Source organism: Pteropus alecto, unplaced genomic scaffold, assembly GCF_000325575.1.
Source record: "Pteropus alecto unplaced genomic scaffold, ASM32557v1 scaffold75, whole genome shotgun sequence".
Taxonomy (NCBI): Eukaryota; Metazoa; Chordata; class Mammalia; order Chiroptera; family Pteropodidae; genus Pteropus; species Pteropus alecto.
In genome coordinates this window covers 24,448,895-24,469,248 of record NW_006440638.1, presented here as the reverse complement: position 1 = coordinate 24,469,248, position 20,354 = coordinate 24,448,895, and the positions used below count along the sequence as shown (strand labels likewise).

Sequence of the window (20,354 nt, the reverse complement as noted above, 5' to 3'; positions counted from 1 at the left end):
CCTCTGCTGATAAAAAAAATTGGTGGGATACTTCTTCAACTTCCCCCTATTTTTTGCCTTTTTATAAATGCTGCTTTTTTGTTTTGGGGGGATTTTTGGTGAGTGAATTTCTGAGTCCTCTGTATTACTAGAAATCTGAGCCCTAGTGATTCTGTTGGCCTTGCTCACTGTAGATTTTTATGCTTGTGTGTGTGTGTGTGTGTGTGTGTGTGTGTGTACGTACGTACGTACGTATGTACACGTACACATACACATGTGTGTGAAAATTTCAAAGCATTTGTCTAAATTTTGTTTGCGTGGATCTGGTTAAAACAAATAGCATTACAACCCAAGGAAAAAATTCTATCTCTAAATCAACATGATTTTCAGTGGCCCATTTATTTTATGGGGCATTTGAGAAATAATAAATTCCAGAGCAAACTGTGTATTGTCCTTTTGTATTTGTGGCAGTCACGTTTGACCTGCACTGCCATTTGGATGCAGTGGCTTCAGGCTAAGTCCTTTCTCTCTCCAGCAGTGTTGACTGAGCCAGGGCTCTGTGAGCACAAGATGTCAGGGGCTGTAAATCCTGGGCAATGTCAAGGTTTGGGGAGCTCTCTGCAGGGTTTGGGACATGCGCCCAGCCTCTGAGGGTATGTAGAGGCTTCCAGGAGGGAAGCTGGCTGGTTCCAGGCAGAGAGAGTTTCTTCCTGGAGCGATGCTTCCTGGGGGATAGGGGGTAGTATGTGCTGAGATGAGCAGAAAGGGTATCTCACCTTTCTCTACGCCCAAATTGGAGCTCTGGGAAAAAATTAGAATGTGGGGGTAAGCAGTACATTCTGTCCTACCACCTCACTTCCTGATCCCGACCGAATAATGTCCACTTTATGCATCTCTAGAGCCAGGAGGCAGAGGGATCAGACATTCAATGGAAAGAGCAGTTGGCAAACCTCAGTTTTGGTCTTTGTGAGATGAGAGTGAAAATCCTCATTCTCCTTGTCCCGCACTGAGTAGTGAGGGGCCTGAGGGACAGTGACTGTAAAGACACTTTGAGGACTCCAAATAAAAATTTAAATACATCAGAGATTTGTTTTTGTTATTACTAGAGAGAGGGGCCATGGCCTGGATGGACTCTTCCCACAGGAAGCCAAGTCCACTCCCCCAGCTATGCAGGCCCCGATCTTGCTTGAGCTGCAGCTGGTTGCTGGGTGGGACCCAGGGCTGGCACAGTCACGGGTGAAGGACTGCTTCAGGCAGTGGTGGGCTCAGGCTGTGTGTGGCTCAGAGCCTTCCGCTTGTTCTCTTCTAAAGAGCCTGTTTGAATGTCATGGGGTAGGGGCGTATGGCTGTACCAATGCTGTGTAATAAGAGCCCCTCCTACCCATTTCCTCTGAACTCTCTCAGCATTGTGCTTCCTGATGTTCATGCCACCAGACTTCTTGGCTGCCAGAGCTAAGAGAGGGTGCTAGGCTGCTGCCCAGGGAGAGGAGCAGAAAATGAGGAAAGGTCCAATTCTCAGCAGTCAGGGGTTCTATTGTCCCTTTAAGTCATAGAGGAGTCCCGGACACTCAAGTTACAGCAACAGTAGAACACAGCACAGGGCAGAGTGTTGCTAAAGGCTGGTCTGAGTAGGACTGGGGGATGTGGTGTGGGCCTGGGAGACAGGCGACATGGTCTTTACAACATCCTGTGCTCAGCTTCCCTGCTCTTCCACCGAAGGTCCCCGTCTGCACCCCTCTGGGGAAGTTGCTCCTTCTTTGGTGGACTTGAACTATTAGAAGTTTCTTCCTTATATTGTGCTGAAATAAATCACGAAACTCCCACTTACTGTCTGAGGCACACAGGGGATCTGCTTCCGCTTTTCCGTGGCAGCCTTCCAGAACTCGGAAATCGGAAATGTGGCCCCTCAGTGGCATCTCTGCTCCATCTAGCCTGCTATTTGCCCTTCCTCTGTCCCTGCCCTCCCTGCCTTTACTTCCTGAACACTTAGGTAAGGAATGTTTCCATGGCGGGTGAGGGGGGCATCATCTGGCCCTGCAGGAAGGTCCATATTAGCTGAGAAGATGACACTGGGTGTGCCAGACCTAGGGCACCAGCATGAAAGGGGTGGAGGTGAAAGCGACCCTAGAATGGGCATGATTGGGGGGTCAGCAATGACGGGCCTCATAGGTGCCTTTCCAAATTATCGTGTAAGCAAGTTGGGAATTTTATCAGAACTATGTTACTTTCAACTCGCATTTTTATTGCTGTTGACCCTACCCAATCTCACCCATTGTGTTCTGAATACCTTCTGGCCTCCTACACACCATTTTCTCCTTACTTTCATTTCATCTTGACACGCAGCTCCTATAAAACAAAGCCGATAAGGACTCTCTCTTATCAAACTTCTGTTGGTTTTCCACTGCCTCCAGGGAAGCAATCCAAATATCTTAGTTTGATATTTAAGGCCCCTCTTGAACTGACAATCAGCTGATTTTTGAGCCTTATCCCTACGTACTTCTACCCCCTCCTTCCTCTGCATCCTGTGTGCCCATGTTGAGGTCTTTAGAGGGATCCGCTCAGGAGCTAGATGGACTTGTGCGACCAACCTCCCAGAGCCTCAGTTTCCTCAGTTTCTGTATTATGAGGATAATAACAGCTCCTCCCTGTCCAGTGAGGGTGGAGCTAAGGCATCACCCTGTTAGAGGTACCAGTGTAGGAGTCTGGCAGGGATAGGGCATACACATATCTGTGTCTCGGTGTTCGGTGAGCAGAGTGCACTGGTGCTTCAGAGGAGGGCAGAATTTTTGGATGGGGTAGCCAGGGAACGCTGGGTCTTGGAAAGCAATCTGGCATTCAGAGATGGGAGAAGGCTGCTCAGGTGGTTGGACCAAGTTCTGTGGACCAAGGCTCAGAGGGTTTAGGAATTAAGAAGAGTGTAGCCAAAATACAAGGTGCATATTTATAATAAAAGGAAATTAAGCTGGAATAGCATGTGGGAGAAGACTGGAAGGCCATGAGGGCCAGGCTGAAGCATTTGACCTTGATTCTTGAGGGGGCAGAAGTGAGGAGCCATGAAGCATTCTGAGCAGGACAATGCCAGGATGAAGTCCAGGTCTGTGGTAGGAACCTGAAGCAGAGGAGGCAAACCCTGATGAAACGTGCTGGCTGCGACTTCTCCAGCTGCCTCAGTGGGTGAGGTGTGTGTAGACCGGCCACTATAAGATGCTTGGTTGTTGTCCAGCTGGCAGGAAAATGGCATGCTGGTGGTGGAGGCTGCTCCAGACGGTGTGTCTGGGCTCTGACATGCTCATTTCATACTTCTAGGGGAGCCCAGGAACTGTGGGCTTTCTGTGCTGATGTATTCTGGGCTCTTAAGGTGTAGGGCTTGTTTTGTTGTGTGCATTTTTTTTTTTTTTTTGTACTCAGACTTCATACATGGCTGGTTAAAGGGAGGCATCATGAGGGAGGCAGAAATGTGGAGAGAAAAACAAAAGAACTGGACAACATTGTTCATTTCTGCAGGGAGACTACAACCTAGCTGGTAAGCAGAAATGAATATATAAAACACAAATTTGCATTTGATTACTACAGTTACAGTTTCCAAACACTTAAAATCTTTTTCTATTTGGAAGTGATTTCAAAACTACAGAAAAGTTACAAGGATAAAAATAGCATAGGGAACAATTCACGTACTCTTAAATTGAATTCACTTGATTTTAATGTTTTATCTCGTTTGATTTTCATTATATAATTATAAGGGATGTGGACTGATTTAAAAATTTTGTAATTTATTACTGTCTTTAGTTTTTTGGGGGCTCAAACTATCACAGGTTTGACCAGTGAGAGGTACTGTTCTGGCTCCTTTGTCATAAGGGCATACCGTAATCATGCTTTTGTTTTGTTATTTTATTTTATTTTTTTTTAGCACTTCTTGTTTCATTTTGTACCTATCCTGCTCTAGCCCTGGAAGCAGCCATTTTTCCCGAAAGACTGCTGGTTCCTTTTAACAGGAAATGGTGTTAGAGATGAAGATCTGGGTGCCAAGTGTATCTGTGCTTCTAGATCTTTTCAATAAAGCTAGAAAATATATACATTCACATACTTAGGTTTATACATGCATATATATATCTTTTAGAAATCATGAATTCACACCAGTCCCTCCAGTTCCAGTCCATCTCCCCAGGGTTCTTTCTAGCCTTTCTCCCTTCCACATTTCTATATTCCTCTTTCCAGGGAGAACCCTGGCTCTCAACAGCATTGACACACTCGTTTGTCAAGTCCTGTAATACATCTGAGATAATTTCAGCATTGTTGACTCCACGTCACCACAAGAAACCAACAAAGCTTCTAAAAAGAGTTCAGCACTTGTGCTTCCTCCCTCACCCTGCCCAAGACCGACAGTAGCAGTTGAATGTTCAGAAGCTACTTGAATTGCTTCTGTCTTTGTCTTTCAATATGGTTATGGTTTCATTTGAAATACATTCAGATTCACTTAATTCATTTCCACGGTACAGGTATTTTCCATCCCATCTCTGTTGATTTAATTAAAAAAAATTAAGGCGTAGAACATTAACATTCCAAAATTAAAAAGAAATGCATACTCTGTAATGTCGCTTCTGCTTTATCCCCTCTACTCCATTTGTTCCCCTCCCTTATTTTCCATTTTGTCCTTCAGATACATCCTGCAGTAACATATGCCTGTTTTCTTATTTCCTCTTTTTCTTACACAAAGAGTAGCATACTGTGTGTTTTTTTGTCCAAGCTCTTCTGATCTTTTTTTCATTTGGCTACAAAAGCACCACAAACAAATTTCTGCTCTGGAACAAGTAGTGTTCTATCACATGCGAATCGTCAATCGTCATATTTCTATTCCCTTGTAAAAGTCAGATGTTTTTTACCAACAGCTTTGTTAACTCAATTTTTGTAATAGTGACTCTTAATAATAGGCTTCTAAAACGACGAATTCTTACACAAAATGGAAAGCTGTTCATGATCCATTGAGGTTGATACAAGGTTGAGTGGACTCAGATTTTTTGGAATGGAAAGCTTGTTGTGATGAGAATGAATTATTTTCAACAGAGTGATACCAGTACAGGGTCGATAGGGCATTTGCAGGCTCATTCAGGTCACTTGGAGAACAGAATCTTATGTGTCCTTTTGTGCTTCTCTCAGTTGTGCTGGATCATGCAGCTTAGAGTCCATTTAGAGCTATTTGCAATTTTTCTCCCTTTGGTATTTGAGAAAGCTCCTCCAATTGCCCTTTTTTAATGCCCAGATTCAGCAACTAAATATCACACATCGAACTTCACATTTGTACCGTGTTTTGTGATTTTCATGGTATCATCATATTGAACATTTTATTTAATCCCTGTGAAAAAGTAGAACAGGTATTATGTCTGTTTTGCACATAAGGAAACTGAAGCTTAGAAAAGAAAAGTAACAGACCTGGGACTAGAATTCAGGCCTTTAGATTTAGAACGCAGTGTGGTCTTGGAGTGCCGAGGAGGCATCTGAGTTTATCACAGAGATCTTACCTCCCTGCTCCTCCTCCTCCTCGAGGAGGAGATTTATGTCTCGTAAATCACAGTTCTGTCCCAGACAGTAAACGTTACATGCCTGCTAAGTATTAAGCCTTTCAGAACTGTCTAAAATAAGTTCAGAAGGTTTACATTAACAAGTTTTGTTGTATGAAACTTTTGTAATAGTGAATATTATTTAACTGGGCTATAAGCCAGGACCTGGCAGTGTTTTTTATTCTCAGAAATTTTAGTCATAGCAGGATTTACCTCTGCATGCTTTACTATGTTCCAACAACCAAGAATGTGCAACAGCGATACAGCTCGTTAGAGGTTTTTGTATTTCTAATGTAAAAAAACTTCATAAAGTAAATATTAAAGCACAACTCCCTTTTATAAAGCCCTTAAGTTTTGCAGGGTAACTCTTTTACTATCTTCGTAATATTTTTTCAAGAACTCAGATCAGATATGTAACCAAAATAAGAATATCCTGTATGTACGTAATCATGTACATTTAGTACTCGAAGTTCAGAATCAAAACATGCAAAAAAAATTTGTACTGGGATACTTTTGCTAAACAATAGAATTGAAAGCCCAAATACCTGTTCTTTACAATGTATTTTAAGAAAACAGATTACATAATGTATTTTCATGTTGACACGTGACACTCCAAGGCCTCCACTTATTGTTTAGGGATGTGATTCTGGATTGGGTGTGGCTTTTTCAAAGTTCACATTAATTTGGTCCGCCTACCCAGGACTGAGTTATGCATGTCCTGTATCTCAGGAAGCCAGGGCGTCCTATAAGGTTCAAATCGTTCTTGGCGTATGGTTTACATACCTTCTTTTTTTGAGACAGAAGGTGTTCTCCCCCAGGAGGAAAGTCCCCTGGGTTGAGAGTGCAGAAAACATCTCTGGGTCTTCACCAACTTTGCAAATCCTTGGAGTTGGCTCCTCTGTGAACTAGGCCCAGGATGCACTGCAGCCCCTCTTCACTTCCCAAAGGGTGAAGGTGGCCATGAACCAGCCCTAAGAGAGCCATGGACAGGTTCCGGAGCATCAGAAGAGTGGGTGGTTAAGGAGCAATGACTGTAGTCCTTTCTAACTGTGAGCAGAGGGCGAAACCTTGGCAAGGACTCCAGTTTCTCATCTGGAGTATCAGCGTCACTAGGTGTTCAGGTATCTGTTCAGCCTTTGGACAGCCCAGAGTTGAGAGAGGGGAGGGAAGAGAGGGAATAGGGCTTGGCTTTGTGTAAGCAGATCATTTCCCCTTTTGTCAGTTGGGTTGGATTAATGAGGTTACTGAAAGGGAGATGTGCTGGCTTTGGATTTGAAGGAAGGCAGAAGGAAGGCAGATGTGACCTCCGTCAGAATCCAGGGGTCTGTGTGCAGAAGCTGCACTGCATGAAATCTCATCCGCTTTCTTAGCAGCTTTTTAATCATTATCACTAAATCTGCAACTCACCTAACTTGGTTCCTGTAACAATTCACAGTTAGAATGCAGATGGTTCCTTGTATATGAAAATTGGGTAATCATCCACCTGACTCTCAGACTTGCTGAGCAAATGTGGGATTCTGTATATGTGCATAGATATAGGATTGCAGACACGAAAGACAGAGTAAACAGCGACCAGTTGGGAACATTTACACGTCTGCCAAAGCCTTTCCAGGGCAGGTGTTCCCATAAATGGGCAACAAATCGCACTGCCTCTTCACCTCCTACAGGGAAGACTTTTAGAGGAAAGATCATGGCAAGAAGCGAGGGTTAAGAAAAAGTCTTGTTTCACTGGTGCTCCATTTCCTACCCGGGATGGAAGAATGGGGCTGTGAGGTGGGTCTGCCCTGACCCTGTCCAGTGCTCTGCCAGAACCTGCAGGTGGGGAGGGGAGCCTAGCGTGGGCTCCAGGTAGAACTGCTCCGCCTCTCAGGGCTCTTGGTTTGGACGAAGGGGTCAGCGCACATTAGGAATGCTGTTTGAAAGTATTACAGAAGCACTAAACTTGGTGCTCTCTTTGACCACAGCTTGGCCTTCCTAGTTCCTTTCTCTCTGGAGTGTGATTCCTGCTTTCTGAGGAGGCTCTGGGGGAGGTGGGACACTTCCGAGTGCAGAACCCTGATGGGGGAAATCAAGAGGCCTGCCATGACAGCACATGGTGTTTTTGGCCTGGCTCCTTCGGATCTCTGAAATCCTGAAGGGAGATCATCTTCTAAGAGATGGTGCATGTGTGTCGATGTGGTCTCTGCAACTCTGACACCACAGTCTTGCTTGGGAAGACACTGTCCTATGTCTGTCCACGCGTGTGGCCCCTGTTGCTATGTTCTTGTGGCCGTACTCAGTGCCATGTGTCCTGCCACAAGACTTGTGCCGCAGGGCAGATGGCTCATGCAGTGGGTCCCTGGAGGAGGTCCTGACATGTGCTTGTTCTTTTTGCCTCCCTCAGAGAATTCTCAAAGGAAAGAGAGAAAGCTAAAGCACGGGGAGATTTCCAGAAGCTCCGGGAGAAGCAGCAGCTAGAAGAGGATCTAAAGGGCTACTTGGACTGGATTACCCAAGCAGAAGATATTGACCCTGAGAATGAGGAAGAAGGAGGAGAGGAAAGCAAACGAAATAGTACGTAGCACCCTTCCTAGTCCTGACCAGAGAGAACTTGTGTGTGACGCAGATGCCCGCCCAGCAGCAGGCATTTCTGCCTTCTGACCCAGCCTGTGAGAAGGATGGCCTCCTTCTCAGCCATCCAGTTCCTTCTGCCTGCACATGAGAGACAACAGGGGCATTTACCTGCCTCGGAATTCCTGCCTGAGGTTTGGGTTTTAGATTTGTATCTAGTCACATGGTTTTATGGGGGAGGAGGGTCAGCCAGACTCACAGGTCACCTCAGGAATTCAGTAAGCCCCTTCTATGCAGGCACAGAGTGAGGTAAGACACATATTCACCTTGCCTCACAAGAGACAAAGTTGTGGTTCCTTCCTTTCAGAGTGAGCAGTGTTATTGGACAGGAACTTGAAGAGCAAGGGCCCTCTCCACCCTTCTGCTCTCTGACGTGTCTCCCACCTGTGCCAGCCGTGGGGAGCTAGATGCTTAGCCCATCAGGGGCTGGGGAGAAACCAGTTCTGAGCAGTGTGAAGAGGCTTGCGAATCAGTGTGTCTGTTTTGGAGCCCACCCACTTGGTACGCCACACTGACACTAGGCACCCCAGTGCACTTTCTGCCATAGGAAGACCCAGTGCTCAGTCAACCACTGTAATTAATCGCCAGTGTCAACCAAGATGTCTCTCTTACCATGTACTTTTCCCACAGATGTGCTTTTACTCTTCCTGGGGCCATCCATGCCTCAGGTAAAAGTGGGAATTGAAATTAAGCAGTGGGTTTGACTAAGATATTTTGATTCATTTCAAATCTAGAATAATTGATAGGAATGACCTACAATATATTTCAGAGGTTCAGGCCATTGAAAGGCCCGGAAAACCAAGCTAGACACTATGTCATGTAAGATGGTTGAGTGAGCCCCCCTTGAGCAGAGCCCTTCAGATGTTGTGCCGTCACGCCTTTGTTCAGCAAGGCTGGTTGCAGGGTTCCTGGAGGACTCCTGAAGTGGAGAGGATGTGTTTGCTCCTTCCAGGGGAGGGCGGGCCTGCACACACTCAGATGCAGCACAGGAGACAGAGATGCAGGGTGGAAAGGAGGCAGGCAGTGTGCCAGGGAACTGAGAGGAGGAAGGGCTGGCTACAGGGCTCTAGGAGAGAGCCGTGGGGGCACTGGACCTGGGCCTTGGAGGATGGATGAATTCAAGATCTATCACAGCTGAATGTCATTCTGAGCCTTGCCAGTGGCATGAGGGGGATATGGAGGTGGACAAATCAAAGCTCAGGGTGGAGGCAGTGGGTCATTGGTTCGACTGGAGCACAGAGGTTGTACAGGTCAGAGAGAGAGAGGAAGCAGGGAGGGCATGGAAGGCCAATATGTGTCGCATCAATAGGCAGGGGAGCGTGGAAGCTGAGGCCGAGGCCCATGCTGGAGGGCATTCTCTACTGAGAGGGCCCTTAAGCGTCTTCCAGCCTGGTACTCTGAGTCTGAACTTGCATGGGAAGTGAGGGGTTCCTCTTATCATGGATGCAAACGATTGACTCAGTCCTGGGTGCTAATCGGAGGAACCAGCAGAGTGCAGACCTCTCTCCTCTCCTGCTTCTTCCTGGGCCTGCACCCACTGCTTCCTCTAGGAGGAGCCTGGGGTTCACCACCTGCGGATTAGGAAACCGCAGAGGATTTCTAGAGCTGACTGTGTATGTTGAATATGAGATCAGGATTTATAAGCCAACGCTCGTTTGAGTTCCCAACTCAGTGATGTCCTCTACGTGACTGGGTGTGAGAGTGTCTGCATGTTTTCAGCATGGCTCAGCCTGGCTCAGGCGTTTGAGCCAGCCTGAATCCCCATGGCCTCAACAGAGCTTCTCCACCCGCAGTGTGGCCAGCAAAAAGCCACTTGCATGCAGTTTGGGTAATGTCTGCTATGCTTTTTTGCTCCTTATTACTAAACCCCAGCATTGATGCTGACTTGTGGAGGCCCAGTAGCCAGCTGCCCCACCTCTGCTAAGCCCAGCATGTAGCATATTGTATAAGCCAGAGAAAGTACTGTCTCTTCTTCTGAGCAGAGCACCATTTTTTTCTAGTTGAGGTATGTCCTGTAGGGAACCGAGTGAGGCCCTCTTGCAGGCCGATGTCCTTTCATCTCTATTGTTCCACCTCTAGAAATAGACGAGGATCCATGTTAGTGTTGCCAACCTCAGTTTTGGTGGGACTATTTTTATGACCCGTGATTTGAGGAGTAAGGATTTTCGTTGGACTTGGGGTGGTGTCTTCTGGGAGTCCTGAGGATCCACTCCTGTGTCTTAGCCCAGCCTTTCCTGTGTCCTGCCATTGTCTATGAAGAACCTGACCATGTGATGACAATTAGCGCCTCTGCTTTTGGAGACCTTGCCATGGAGGGAAGATGGAGAGGCGCTTTCTTAGTGTAAGACAGTGGACAAGCTGGTACCATAATCAAGGGCCAGCAGTCTGCTGTGGGAGCCCAGACAGTGCAGCAATGCAGGCTGGTGGGAATGTAGGAAAGGCCCCATGGAAGAGCTGGTGGTCCTGCTGAGCTCTGAGATGAGCCACCTTGGGCTACCGAAAGTGGAGAGAGTTTTTCGGGCTGAGGAAATGGCATGAACAAGGTGCAGAGGGTTACAAATGTTCAGAGCACTTAGGTGCATTACTTAGTGATATATTCAAGGAAATAAATTCCCTTTAAAGGTTGTAGATCCTCAGAATTCACTTTGTAACCAGGGCTCCAAACCCCATAAAGCTATACGGTATCTCTGGAATGTCAGCATTGTGGTTTCTGCTACCACAGTGATATGCGACTCATCCTGTGTAACCAGCTTGACATTTGATCTGGTGGCACACACTTCTGTAGTGCACCCTTGTTTTTTGTTGGACTCATTTTGCCAAGCGCTGGGGTCTCCGGTGGAGTGAGGCTCGGGTATTTCCCGAGACATCAGAGTCCTTGAGCCCTGATGACTAGGGTTGGAAATAAAGACATAAATCTCAGGCTGTGGGAACCATGTTGGGATGTAACTGACTTAAAAAGAGAGCCCCAAGTCTCCTCCAGATGAGGAAGTGAGCCTCCCTGAATACATTCACTGCAGCCCAGACCTTCTGGAAAAGCAATGCCGCTGGGGTTTCCCTGGGGCCTCCTATGGCTGCCAGCCATTTTCTTCTTGTTCCAGCCAGAAACCACAGGGGAGAGGATTTCAGTGAGGCCCACGTGGTTCTTCTCAACAACAAATAGTGGTTGATTCACCACCTGCACTTGTTAGGCCTGGTCTCTGTCATCTGTTAGCAGGCCCTAAAGTGTGGGTATTGAATTGCCAGGGCCTCCCTGGGTGTGTCAGATCCACGCCCACACACCTCATGCTCCATCCCTGCTCCTGCATCATTTCTGGGGAAGGGAAATGGGCACTGCTTAGGGCTCCTGACTTTGTTTGTACTGACTTAGGATGCTGACTCCACTGACTGCCTGTTTTAGCTGGGTCCTGGATGGGACTGAGACAGCTTTCTTCTAGACACTAGCCCTTTCTGATGGCTGAGCCTTAGCTGAGGCAAGCAAAGGGGAGGAAAGCAGGTCACTACTAACAACAGATATCACAAGCCCACAGGAGGGGGGCGGGGCAGGAAGCTGGGCTGGAGGGTGTTCACTGGAGCCGGCTGCAGTTGAGTTTTGTGACTTGAAATTTGGCCTTGAGTTTTAGGCACAATATCCAACATCTCTGAGTCCCAGTTTTCTCATTTGCAAGAGGGGTATAAAGACATTTGGCCATAGCACTGTCATGAGAATTAAGTGTTCGATAGCTGGCAGGAATCACCACAGCTGCAGGAATACTTGCCGCTGCTGTTGTCATCAGTCTGCAGTGACACTTGACCTAAGTAGACTTGTTTTTGCAGATTCTACTAGACCTCTACTCAGCCTTGGGATGAGGACCCCTTTTAGGACCATGTCCCGGTACTTTCCTATTTAGAAACTGTAAGGTTCCCAAGTATTGATGGAAAAGAAACCTATTGGCCTGGTCACTTTCAAGATATGGTAGCATAGCTTTCTGTCTCTTGAAGCACGTTTCTAGTTTGTTGACACTTACTGTCAGAAAACAGATGTCAAATCAAGTGCTCGGAGATGCACTCACATTATCTTTTCTATCTGATCTACTAAATGTCACTGTCTGCATCCGTGGCACCTAGCTCTGGCTGTACGTGACAATCACCTGGGGAGCGCGGTGCATCCAGATGCCATACCCTGCTCCCACCTTGATTAGTTGGTCTGCGGTGGGACTCCAGCGTGGCTTTGTTTACAGCTCCCTGGAGGTTCTGATATAAAGCCAGGTCTGGGAACTCCTGAATGCCATCGCACTGACTAGCACACCGTTCTAGGTTTCCACTTGAAAGAAGACAAAAGGAGAGGCATCAGGTCTCTCACTGGGCAGTCTGGATGGTGGCTGCGGTGACTGGTAGCTCCAGCTTTGTGCGTTCAGGGACTATTTCAAATGTCGGTTCCATAAATTTGCTGTTAGAAGGCTGGTATTACACAATTAATTGAGTGGACAAAATTCCCTTGGAAGTTAGTTCCTGAGCATTTGGGAAATTTTCAAGGATAATTTATTTAACTTTTTGCTGAGCTTCAAGTTTCTTAAGAACCCCTGCCAAATCTCAGTGATTTTTTAGACGTATGCAGCTGCTTCTGAGTTAACAATGGGGTTTTTCTAGGCCCATTAAAATCTGAAAGCCTAAAATTCTATTTTAAACTCTTCTCATTGTCAGTGATTAGTCTTAAAAAATAGCATTAAAAATAGTGAAATGGTTTTAAAGGGAGCTCATTCTAAAATTCTGGCCAGAGAAGCACAGCAGTTTCACTGTGGCAACTATGAATGATCAATAATCCCTGTAAGTGGGGACATTGATACCCAAACAAAGGGTGGAAATACCTGAAACTCCAACTCTGACAACAAGGAGAGCTTGCCTGTGTCCTCTTCATCAGCCATCCTAGAGGCTGCGAGCACCACCCCCCTGCCTGCCTCCCACTGGGACTGCCCCTTCAGGTCCGTGCACAAGGTTGCCCATAGCCATCACCTCCCTTCTGTACGTGCCACCCAGGTGACTTACTGCGGCGTCTGATTTCAGGGTGGGCAGAAAACCAGTGATGCTATAGCTGTTTGCAAGCACAAGGCATAGTAATTTGCTAGTCTTATTTTAAAAGGTTATGTCTTCAAAATTTGATTTATAAAACTGCTTTTATTACAATTAAACTACCACAGGGCGCAAGTTCAAAATGGAAAATATTCAGTTAAAAGCTATACGGCAAAGAGCAGCAGTTAGAGTCGCATGTGGCAAAGCTGCATCCAGGGCAGCTGCCCTCTCTGGAGAGACCGCTGGCAGTGCCGTGACTGGGAAGGCTGACTGGGGAGGGCCCAGTGCTGGCTGGGAGACACTGGCTCCACTGGGCTCGTACTGGGAGCAGTCATCTACCCTGGGTGGGCCTCACAAGAGCTGGAGGGAGGGAAACTTGAGGATGGTCACCCCACCATGGAGAAGGGGAGGAGGAGACATTCCAGCTACCTTCGTGGAGTCCCAAGTCAGGATTGTTTTGTTTGCTTTTATTATATTTATATATTTAATATATACAAAAGTAACGTATTTAAAATATACAAAAGTGATATTCGCCCACTGTAAAGAATTCATATACTATCAAAGTATGTAAAGGCAGAAATAACATTCTCTTGTCTCTTTCTGAGAGAGAACCAGACTTAGCAGTTTGGGGCCTGTTCTTTCCATCCTCACGTGAGAACATGTGGCTGCACAGACAGCATGCTCACTGGTCCTCCCCGTGAGATCGCCCAGCACAGGTGGTTCTGCACCTTGAGTTTTTTACTGAACTGTGTGCCGTAGACATCTTTCCATATTTTTAAAACAACACTTTGGCTATTTTCAATCATTTGCCAATACAGAAGCTGTTGCAATGGACCGTATAGCCCAGGGACCTCTGCGTTATGGCAGCTGTCAGAGCTGCATATTAGCAACCTTGTTGGTGCTATTATCTCATGTCTTTCTTTGTCATAAGACTGTGTGCTCCGTGGGGGCAGGAACAGGATTTGTTTCTGCTTTTCATTGTGTGGCTGGCACCTAGTGCAGTGTTTGTCACACATATTATTTTTTGTTGAATGAAAGAACACAGAATAAAATATCTCACGTTCATTAAGTGCTTCCTATGTGTCAGACACTGTTCTAAAAGCTATGGGTGCATTAATTCATTATTCCTCACACAACTCTCTGAGACAAGGACTTGGCAGATGAGAAAACAGAGGCACGAAGAGGTTAAGTAGCTTCCTAGGGCTACATGACCGTTAAGTGACAAAGCTGGGATTTGAACCCCAGTTCTGCCACAGTCTGCCCATTAGCCATTGTTAATCCCCACAAATGCCCGTGCCTGTGTCTGCATCCTCACGTTCATGTTCCTGTGGGAGAAATTATCAGAAAGCGTTTTGCTGGGCCAAAGAGCATGCTCATTCTAGCACTGTGAGTGTTATGCCAGGTGACACCAGTTCATTTTCGCTCCCAATCACACTGCCCACTCGCCTGCCCTCTGCTGCCCCACACTGCTGCTGCAGTTCCCTTCCCCAGAGCGTGCGGCTTCTACAACAGGGATTAGCCAGCCCGAGTGACCATCAAATCACAGAGCTGGAAGGAATTGGAGACCCTAGATCATTTTTCTGGTGACCTAGTAACCATAGGGGAGCTGTAGTTATAATGATTGACCATGCCTTGCCAAAGCTGAGCATGTTGCTTTACTATTTTCCTCTTACAACAACTCTATGAAGTGCAGGCCCAACTATTATTAATGACTCACGAGTGAGGAAACTAAGGCTTAAAATCAGGTAACCTGCCCACAGTCATCCAGCCAGTAAGTGGCAGGGCTGGGGTTAGACCTGGTCTGTCCAAGTCCAGAGCCTACCTGTTTAACACCCCCGTGTCCTGCTCCATATAGGAAAACTGGCTAAACTCTCACAGCCGGTCAGCACCCAGGACTCCTGGCTCCTCCTGAAGTGCCCTCTCCCTAACGTTCTTCTTACCCATCTTAGAAGGGGAGGCCAGACACTGGAAACCTTTGTCTAGAGTGGGTTGGTTGGTTATTGTAGTTGGTTGTTTATTTAGGACAGGTTCTTAAAGACAGACATTTTGTATACTAGCTATAAAAAGTGCACTTCTTCTCTGCTAGTCAGATCCCGAACGATAGATTTCTGTGATGGACCATTTCGGTTTTGCTTATCAGAGCTCGAGGACGTGGGTGCCTCTTGGGTCCTCAAGCCCTGATTGTGTTGCTCTTGCTGCCCTCTACTGAATCATAATGAGATTGCTTGTGTTCAACCTGAAGGGGTCACATTGGCCGACTTGCTAAAAGAGGATAAGAAGAAAAGGAAGTTTTGCAGCTTTCGCCAACGCAGGGCTAAAGATCACGGTAAATAGCTGAGATGGAACTTTGTCTTCAGGAGACTCTTCTCCCAAGACCTCTGACACCTTCTCACACATAGGCATGGTGTGATGTGCATGTACCTGTGTGGTGTCTCTGTAAGATGCCTATGTTTTATTTGCTTGATTTCTTTGAAACGTGGTCATGTTGTTTTCTTCTTGCCTTTCCCCAAAATGTGTGTCTTTGCAAAGACAGCATTGCAATTTCCTTTCTGTGTGAACTGTACCTTTCAGAGAAGCAGCTGAACCAACTCAAAATTTATTTAATTCAGCATGAATATTCTTAGACTGGGAGACAGACTTTTAAACACTTTCCCCCAAATGATGCTTTTTCATCTGTTCTAGTTGAAATTCCAGTGATGTTATTTGATTGATTTTTTTTCCAGGTTACATTTTTCAAATGGCTTCTTGGTCTTCCACTCTCTAGTGGGTTTGCCCAGAACTGTGCTAAAGCTAGCAATGGCTAGTAATGCCTGTTTGAAGACTGAAGTTAAAAATCTTCTAGGATGCAAAGATCTTTGGGCACTTGCCTTGAGTGGGACTGAGGAAAGGGCTCATGTGGGAAGTGGTTAAGTTTCTATCTATGCTCCAAAATAATGCTAAACATAACCCCTCATTGGCAACGCTGGGGTTAGCATCAGGACCATCCCCTTACAGGGCAGTTATGCAAACAGCTGGCATCTGCCTGCCTGCCAGGTCACCACTGTGGTCCCACAGCAGCACAAAGCTTTGCCTGGGCACATCACACAGTCCACCTAGTTACCATCATCAAGATAGGCCCTGGCCAGACAACTCTGCAGGAAGAGTCTGTTTGAGAGGATTCAGACTGCGGGGAAACAAAGCCAGCTGCTGAGATTACAGAGGGGTTGTGTTGCAGTGCTTTTTCAAGAGGGGCCTCTGCCACCCGTGGGAATGCTGAGCCCAGAGGTTATGGAAATTGGACTTGAACAAGCCGTGGGTGGTCTGACTAAAGGCTGTGTTAGAGCCCTACCCTCATCAGAAGGCCTGGAAAGGGAAAAGAACAGAGAGACTGTCAGATAAAAGCCCCTCATTATTCTAAGAGCACAGTGTAGCCCCAAGAGGAAGAGGTCAAGGAGGAGGAACTTGCCCGAGTATGGGCAGTGAGTTGGGGGCAGAGATGGACAAATTTGTTCGGCTTTAGTGTTTTCACAGAAGAGACTGGGCTTGATGCAGCTCCTAGAGGCTTTTGCAGGAAAAATGGGCTTCGGCTAAGCAGGAAATATTGTGAGGGATATAAGAAAAAATGTTTACAGAGACTGATTTAGGTCTACAGCTCCGGGTGGGTTGTAATGAGAAGACGAATGGTTTCTGTCCCCAGAAGAGAAGAGACCCCTCCTTGGGCATGTAGGTGGTGTGGTGGGCCCTGTGACTTTTCAAGGATTCTCGAGACTTCTCTGTTAGCTTTCTGAAATCTGCCGGGAGAGGAAGCAGCCTAATAATTTGAGGATACTTTCTGTATTTTGAGTAGGGGAAGTCTTTTATTGACTGAGATACTCAGGGTCCCTAAGGAAGGCTCCTGAGACTGCCAGTGACAGGCGGGCCGAGGCCGTCGTGTGGATTCTGTGCTCTCCATGTCACTGGTCATACAGAAAAAGTTATTGTCAGGGCATAATTCTTGCTTTAGACACAGAAACCTTCATCTGGCCTTGACCCATATTCTCTAAGAAGAGCCTGGCTTCTTTACAGCAACAAGAATCTGTTACCCTGTGACAGCTAGGCGTGTCACCTCTAGCAAGCACAGGCAAATTCCTTCAGGGGATGTCATGGCACTGCTTGTGCTTGTCACGAAAATAAGATAAAAACACAAAATCTTGGCTCAGGATCCCCTGTCTCCGAGGAAGGCAGCCATGACTCTGCCACGGCTCAGTTGTCCAAACTCACCCCTCACCCTTCCTTGGAAAGGAAAGAATGAGGAGCTTTGGGCTGCTTGGGGCATGGAGGGAAATCTTAAAAGAAATCCTCAAGTGTTCAAGAAAGACTGTCCTGTGGAGGCAGACAGAGGGGCGAGGCTGCTCCTAGAGGCTCAGGACATCTATGAACAAGGCTGTTGGTGTGACAGGCTCCAGGCAGAGCTGGGGAGCTCTGGCCTCAGTTTGGCTTGGGTCCCAGTCTCCTGTGGCTGGCAGAGGGTTCTTGGGGGCTGCTCCTTCTTGTGCTGCTCCAGTCCCCGTGGTGTTCTGCCTGGAGATGACTTGGAGTCAGTTCTCCTGGGCAGGCTGTTGGACTCCTCCTAGTGACCATCCTGAGGGGTAGGCAGGAGCTTCACAGTCCTTCTCATTCCCTGCTATCCATGCAGAACTGGGGGATTGCCAGGGAAAACCCCCTTGATGCTGGGAGTAAAACCAGATAGCCTGTAGGCGTTTCCTCTTTATACAGTTCTAGCAGGTCAGAGGTAAACGGGTCTTAGAGATGATATTTTACCCAACAGCTCATTTTCTAGATTAGGTAAATAAGCCCAGTAGGAAAAGGGACTTCTTTCCACATCACCAATGACAAAGACCAAGCCTCTCTGGCATTCTTCTAGAGTCTTGGCTTTAGTAGTCTCCACCACTGAAGGAAGCTGATCTGAGATATTGCTGTGCCTGTTAATGAAGAACATAATTTTGGGGCTGCCTACTTGGACCCACACACAGGCTCTTCCACCGTGTGTGTGTGTGTGTGTGTGTGTGTGTGTGTGTGTGTGTGTGTTCATTTGTGTGTTAATTTCCCTCTGTGTTCGCAAGTCAAGCAGATCTGGTTGAGAAATATGTTCTTCAGAGTGACAGTAGAGAGAGCAATGTTTACACATTGGTGAAAACGCTCGTTGTTGTGCTGGCCTACGAAACAGTGGATTTCCCTGGTTTATTTTGTGTGGCATTGCCCATGCTGGTGTCCTGGCCCTCACCCTCACCTTTAAGTACAAGATCTTAAAGAGAAATAATGTTACCTACCCTCCACACAGAGCACCTCAGAAGGCCCTGGGAGCTCTCACCTACAGTCCAGCGTGAACTAGGCTGCTGTCTGGCCTTATCTCCTCACCACCGGCAGCACTCAGGGGTCTTTCTCAGTGTGTCCACACTCGAGGCCTAAGTGTCTATCCTGGAGCTCTCCCCAGAGATCCCGGTACCTGGAATAGATCATAAAGCATAGGCCCTGAGCTTCCCCAGATTTTCAGCAAGGCAAATTACAGTGCAAGTCAGCACCCATTACAGGCAACAGGCTTGTTCTAATGCCTGGTTTCACCCAGACGCAGTGAAATAGTTTTCAAATTTATATTTAAAAAAAAAAAAGGTTAAAACTTGCACAACAAAGCTCTAAAATCCCCTGGAATGTGTGAGCAGAAAGGACTTACATCTTCTTCACATACCAATGGACCCAGCTTGCTTCTGCAGGAGAGACTGGTACAGGCAGGTGACATGGTGAGATCTGAGGACATCTCTCTGCCTGCATCCCTAATGAGGCTCGGCCACTTGTCAGCAGTTAACAGTGAATCCCTGCTCTGCAGGGGAAAGAGGGTTAACCTGATGGGACAGTCATGATGCTATGGCAGCAGGTTAGGGAGAAGGGCCTGTGTTCCAGTTATTTATTTGCCCATGGGTTTACTTACTTGGGTTTTTATAATTCTTTGGATTTTTATAAAGCCTCAATAATTACCTTAGCAACTTGAAATTTGTACTATCCCCATGTGCTGGGCTGATCTCCAATAAGTGGTCTGGCTATCTGTCAGATTTCTAGGGGTTAATAAAAGTCATCAGGACAACAAACCAATGCTGGCGGATAAGAGGCTTGCTTGACTGTTGGAACTTTTTGATTTGTTTTAAATACCACTGTATATACCAACATATACCAACACCAAAGTGTATACCAACGTATTCAAGTATATACCAAAACCACAGGGGTGGTGTGGCATGATGGGAAAGATCCTGAGTGGAAAGCAGAAAAGCTTTCTCATGTCTGAGCTGTGTGTCCCTAGGCGAGTCAGTCAGTTCTCTCATCTGTGAAATCACAGTTTGTTCATGTAATCTCAGAAGCCCCTTCCAGTTCTAACAGATTGTGATTCTCCTGTTTCGATTTTTTAAAACATAGATGAGATCGTATTGGGGCTAAGTAAAGTGCAACTCGTACCAATTTATTAACATTAAAAAAAATGAAAGCTTAGTGCAAGTGAAGGGTGAAATGTTTTAATGCACATACAAGCTCCTTGGTTATGCCCACTGGGCCTGATGATTTCTGTTTTTGTGAAAAAGGAAATGCTATCCTGTGGCAGGGAATGAGAGGCCAGAGTAGACGGAGAGGCCGCCTGGGCCCCAGTCACAGCCTGGCTCCTCTGCTGAGATTCAGGGACTAGATCAAGGTCCATTTCTGAGACCAGATGAGGTCACCAAATTTTAGCATAGTCACTATCCTCTCCTTCTGCTTCCCTCTGCGTCCCCATAGGCAGTATGTACTTTAATCTGTTTCAGTCAGATTGTTTGAAAAGTTAAGCTTTATTTCGGAATGAAATGCAGCAACTATATGGATATCGTCACAGGACATGGCCCCAAAGCCACAGAGGGTTAGCCTGTTCAGAAGAAGTTTGTTCTTTTCGAAGTAATAACTAAAGTTACAATATGATTACTATTAGAACCATGAAGTAGTAAACTGTGGGAGATGGAAGTGACCATCAGGAGTGTGGAGTAAGCACTTTACAGACAGGACGCTGAAGCCTGGAGAGAGCCGGGCCTCTGTCCAGGGCAGAGTCAGGACCTAAGTGGGGCCTGAGAACCCCCCGACCCCATGTCAGGCTACTTTCAGCTTCTGTCCTCTTAGTAGTAGCAATAACCACCA

The 20,354-nt window shown here is 46.6% G+C and overlaps 1 protein-coding gene across 1 annotated transcript in view; it reads left to right on the top strand.

Annotated features, from left to right (window-relative positions):
* CACNA1D (calcium voltage-gated channel subunit alpha1 D) overlaps positions 1-20,354 on the top strand; it is a 290,484-nt gene that overhangs the window by 180,665 nt on the left and 89,465 nt on the right. The window contains exon 9 of the mRNA XM_015593660.2: positions 7,918-8,087. Within this exon, the coding sequence (XP_015449146.1) occupies positions 7,918-8,087 (170 nt within the window). The remainder of the gene's footprint in view (positions 1-7,917; positions 8,088-20,354) is intronic.